Source organism: Drosophila bipectinata, chromosome XL (genome assembly GCF_030179905.1).
Source record: "Drosophila bipectinata strain 14024-0381.07 chromosome XL, DbipHiC1v2, whole genome shotgun sequence".
Taxonomy (NCBI): Eukaryota; Metazoa; Arthropoda; class Insecta; order Diptera; family Drosophilidae; genus Drosophila; species Drosophila bipectinata.
The window spans coordinates 16,127,117-16,132,161 of NC_091734.1; the positions used below are offsets into that span (position 1 = coordinate 16,127,117).

At 46.0% G+C, this 5,045-nt stretch overlaps 1 protein-coding gene across 1 annotated transcript; it reads right to left on the minus strand.

The window, feature by feature from the left end:
- Nucleotides 1–973: 973 nt before the first annotated feature.
- LOC108129913 (nose resistant to fluoxetine protein 6) lies at nt 974–5,045 on the minus strand. The gene is made up of 8 exons (XM_017248220.3): nt 4,778–5,045; nt 4,352–4,721; nt 3,494–3,555; nt 3,121–3,430; nt 2,849–3,065; nt 2,166–2,353; nt 1,637–2,108; nt 974–1,573 (listed from the first exon to the last, which is right to left on the minus strand). Exons 1-8 carry the CDS (start codon nt 5,043–5,045, stop codon nt 1,370–1,372), a joined length of 2,091 nt encoding a protein of 696 aa, XP_017103709.2. The 3' UTR covers nt 974–1,369.

Sequence of the window (5,045 nt, forward strand, 5' to 3'; positions counted from 1 at the left end):
GCTTCACTGCATTGAAGCCTTCGAGAACCGATTTCAGGTTAATGCCATTTTACAGACTTTTCCAAGGCCTTTGACAAAGTTTGTCAAGCTGCCCTACTGGCTAAGTTATATTATTCCATCTTTTTAAGTTGGTTTTAATCATATTTGGCAGACTTTCCATATCATGTCCCTTTATTGCCTTGTCTGGTATTCCACATAGCAGCTCCCTGGGATCATCTTCATTAATGAAATATCTTCCTACTTTCGTCATGCCTTCTTCCTGATATATGCGACTGACCTTAAATTCTATAAGACCATTAGTTACGTTAGTAACCGTTACTTGTTACAGGAGGATACATCCAGAATTTCCTCATGGTGCACCCGTAGATTATGGAGAAGATTCTCCCATTCTATAAACAATCATATTTTGACAGCTAAATTTAGCTATAGCACTATCGTCTTAGAGACCTTAGATATTAAAAGAGTAGTTAATTTTACCTACGAAGTTAATTAAAGTCGGGAAACTCGACAATATCCATTCTATCTTGTCTGCCTTCCTGAAAACCCTTAAAAAATCCTCTCTCCTTAAAAGTTGACAATAAATTGAGACTGGATAAATACTTAATGACTCAAATATTTACTATATTTACAATTTACTACATGAGTCGTGCTAGACAACTATAAAAAGTAAAACAAGAAAGGAAAGCTATCTTCGGACGGAGCCCAAGTTGATATAATCTTGTAGTTAAAACCGGATATATATCGCAAAAATCGGATACAGTTGGCCGATCATTATGGAAATATCATAATATAACCAACAGGGCCGTAGCTAGAGCCTCGGGGGCCCTGGGGAAACAAGTAAATTTGGGGCCCCCTATACGGAAGTCTTTTGTCCCGGCGGGGCCCCTTCCCTTCGGGGCCCTGGGGCACCGCCCCACCTGCCCCATGCTAGCTACGGCCCTGATAACCAATTTATTACAATACAAAATCTAAAAAAAAGTCCCAAACTTTTATCTTAAAAAAAACCAATAGGTGGGTTTTTTACCAAATACCATTTCCGATCGTTCAGTTATATGGTAGCTATAAGATAAACTCGGGCGATCCTTATAAATTTTGGTACGTCGTATTATTTCTCCAATCTGAACTTGGGACTGTCTAACTCTAAAAACACCGAAGTTATAGCATTTCCGATCAATAAGTTACATGGCAGCTATAGGATATAGTCGGCCGATGTCGGCCGTTCCGACTTATATACAAAGCAAGGGTGTGTGCAAAGTTTCAAGTCGATAGCTTTAAAACTGAGAGACTAGTTCGCTATATAACGCTATAATATTAACAACAACCCTGATTGGTGCCCTTGAGTCCGGCTCTCCATGACACGAGACAAGGATTAGGGATCCACTAAGTTTTGGCGGGAAATGCTTGTGACTGGTGGTACGGGAGGGGCATCTACAGCAGCCGCAGGATCGATTTTAGGCTTGCGAAACTTGCGCAGCAACTCTAGTTCGATCCGCACCACAGGCATCTCTACGAACAAGTACATGACCAGGGACACCAGCAGGGTGACACCAAAGTCCGACCAGAACCGAAGGAACTACAACGAGAAAGATGTGAAAGATCAGCCGCACGTTCAGCTGCAGAGAACCTAGAAACTCACCGCATCGTAGTCGGAAAAGTGCAGACTCGACTTGGTGCGGGCTACGTTGACAGTCTCCACCAGTAAGTGCCAAATGTAAAGGCAGTAGGAGAGCTTCGATAGGGGCTGCCACAGAGACCAGCCAAGCAGGCTGTCGATTCCAGGGGCCACTCCATTCTGGCAGGCCCAGATAAGCCAGCACAGCGCCAGGGGCCAGGCGATGCGACTGCTGCACAGGTAGAAGGCGCCGGCCACGGGCGAGATGGCTACGGCTCCGGGCTGGGTGTACGGAAACACGGCGAACAAGACACTTGCCAGTAGACCAAAACAAAGGAGCCACATCAAGGGGGTCATCCATCTGGGCAGGCGAGCCTTGCGTCCGCCCTGGGTGTGCAGAAAGTGACCGAAGAGCAGCCCAATCAACCAGGGCGTGGCCCGGGCGTGTGTTGTATAGTAGATGAGGCGCATCTGGGGACTGTCGGCCCCGAGGTTCCTTCAGGAGAAACAAACCTTATATCGACTATTTGGTGAGAATCTCGGATGAACTTACCCCCGGCGATCGAACACCTGAAGCTCATTCAACATGATTATACTAAAGACGCAGCCGAAGAGCAGCAAGATGAGCACCACAATGCCTCCCACGGCCCGCTTGCCCCACTTATGAAGGGCGATCAAAACGATGGGCGACAGGACGTACAGCTGCATGTCTACAGCAAGGTACCAGGAATGGCCCAGGCACTAACAAAGAAATGAGGGTTTTGTTAAGGATATATGATTTAAAATAGTGTTGGGAAGCTTAAGGAATGGGGTACATGATTCTAAATTAAAATTTTCAAAACAAAATACAGCTGTGACACTTTATGTTAGACTTAAGAAATGAATGAAACAATCTGTAACAATAATATAATACTATTTTTCAGCTAATCGATTCTTACACCCTTGCCGCGGATATTATAATTCTGGTAAAAAGTTAGCAAAACATAAGAGGAGAATAGACATCTTCGACTCTATATATATTTTAAACGGATCACTTTTTTAGTCGATATAAGCATTTTCGTCTTTCCGCCTCTCTGATTCTACGCAAACTAGTCTCATTTTAACGCTCTCATCGACCCCAAACTTTTTACAAGTTCTTCTATATTTTGGAAGCAGTGGAAGCCTCACTCTAAATACTACAGTACTAGCGTCTCCCAAAAACCCACCCCCTTAAAACATGTAGAAAAGAATACAAACCATGCGACCGGCAGCTGCGTAGTTCTGAACATAGAGGAGGGTAGCCCACCAAGTGTCCTTGCAAAGCTCCGAAGAGCTTGTAAACTGCTGCCAAAGGGGGCCATTGTCCAAGCGGGGGAAAAGGGTCATGAAGAAGAGCACCGCTAGAGCCAAGACAGGGGTCAGGCGCACCAGACGGTGCAGGTACATCAGTGGAACGTGGAGGCGTCCCTGATTTCTGCAGAGTCACCTAATTAGGGTCTGAAGATGCACGGAAAAGCGCCGCTTCTTACCTCTCCATCTCTCGCAACGTGGTCAGAACGAGAAGCAGGCCACTAAGTAGGAAGAAGGTGTCCACCGAGGTGCTGCCGCTCTGAAGGAGCATGGAAAAGGGAGTTTGGGCCCAAACCACAATTTCGTAAGAATTGATGTTCGGCGCCAACAACAGGAACATGTAGCCGTGGCCAAAGATAATCCAGAGGATAGTCAGGCATCGGATGCCGTGCAGGCATGGGATCACCCGAGGCGATGGTGCGGTGGAGGTGTCGAACAACTGGGGGACATTCCGGCGCAGTGAAAAGGCCCCGATCAGCTTTCCAGAAGCTAAAAATGGTATGACATTTCGATTATATAGGCTTCTGGTTTTGTTGGGTGGTTGTGTCTTACCTTTCCGGTAGTCCAGGAGAGTGGCCAATAAAACTACTGTGCCCAGAATGGCGAAAATGGAACTGCAAATAAAAGATATTTTTAGCTACTTTCCCCCTTTTGTATGCAATCGTGAATGTCATGATATTGTAAATTGACGACTAAGTCAGTTCAGTAGAACCCTCTATTAATCAAACCACTTGTACTTTAAAAAAATATACACTGTAAACGTAGATTAGAATAGTTTAGTGTGTTTGTAAAATGTAAAAAGTTAACAAGGTAAGGTATGAGCTTGATCAGCACTGTCAATCTTACAGCCTAAAATACATTTGTATAAATACTTGGGTCCATATTATAAGAAATATATAAGAATTTATTTTGTACTCATACAAACCACTTTTTTCTTTAAATTTTGCTAATACTCCCTTTTAATTTTCAATTATCCAAAACGTAAATAAAAACTTTAAGTTTTAAGGACGAAGTTCGGCTACACTATATTAATTTTAAGAAATATATTTTAAATTCTATTTCTAATGCCAGCTATTAAAATGTCTACAAACTTAAACCACGTTCAAGGGTATAGAAGCTTTGACTTCCTTTGAGCCTAGCCTTTCTGCAAAATTTTTCGCATGTCCCCCATTCCCAATTTACGATAGCCATTATCTAGGCAATCTATTAACTTATTGGGTTCTTCCAGCCAGCGTCATTGACGTTCAGAACAAGTAATACATATGTATGGAACGTAGTGGACGGGTGTACTTGAACCGCCAGCCCGCCTCATATTGCGTAAGACTTGAAGAACAGTTGCTCGGAATAGTAAGGTCTGCTCCACCACCCAACGGAGAAAAAATTGTGCGAGAGTTGAAAAAATCGACTTACACCGCAAACCAGTCCAGTCCCCCCAATGGCGCGGCCTGGGACACAGAACAAGACTGCTCTTGGACCAGGACACCACGTACTTCCGCCGGACTAGCCGGTTCTCCGAACATGGACTGGAGGTGGGAGTGAAGCCACCGGTTCAGCTGGGCGGCGCTGCAGGATGAGGGAACGCAGGTGCCGATGTTGAGAGTGAGGGCTTCCGATCCTGCGGCCTCTAGGAGCAGGCTCTTGAACTGGATGTGGGTTAGGCAGTACTTGGGCCCACTCCCCACGGATTGGTAACTGCCACTCAAGCAGGACTCGTAATTTCCCAGGTCGCTGAAGTGGCCGTAGAGAAGGCCCTGAGGGAACTTTCCCCAGGCGTCGAGCACTGCAAGAATGTGTTTTAACGGCTTGAGAGGAATCGTCGTAAAATTGAGAGCTTACCTCGGAGGGCCGGCAAGGCCTGAGCCCCCGCCGCGGTCAGGAGCACTTGCACTTCCGCTACACAGGCCCTCTCGTCGGCCGCCGTGGATTCGGTATCGTTGAGAGCATACTGGAGCACCTGCAGGCCGAAGTTGCTGGCCTGCATCCAGGTGAGCAGGTTTCCCGAGCTGTAGGCCCCCACTGGGGACAGTCCGAGACCCAGAGCCTGGGTAAGGAGCAGCCAGTACCAAGAGGTGGGTCTAAGGAGTGGGTTTATCGAGAGCCGCAT

Excerpts from the sequence above, each read along its gene's own strand:
- LOC108129913 (XM_017248220.3), bottom strand. The coding sequence starts at position 5,045 with ATGCGGCTCTCGATAAACCCACTCCTTAGACCCACCTCTTGGTACTGG. Across the intron at positions 3,556-4,351 it reads GGACTGGACTGGTTTGCGGT|TTCCATTTTCGCCATTCTGG; the intron begins GTAAGTCGATTT and ends TTTTATTTGCAG. Across the intron at positions 2,354-2,848 it reads ACGCAGCTGCCGGTCGCATG|TGCCTGGGCCATTCCTGGTA; the intron begins GTTTGTATTCTT and ends TTTCTTTGTTAG.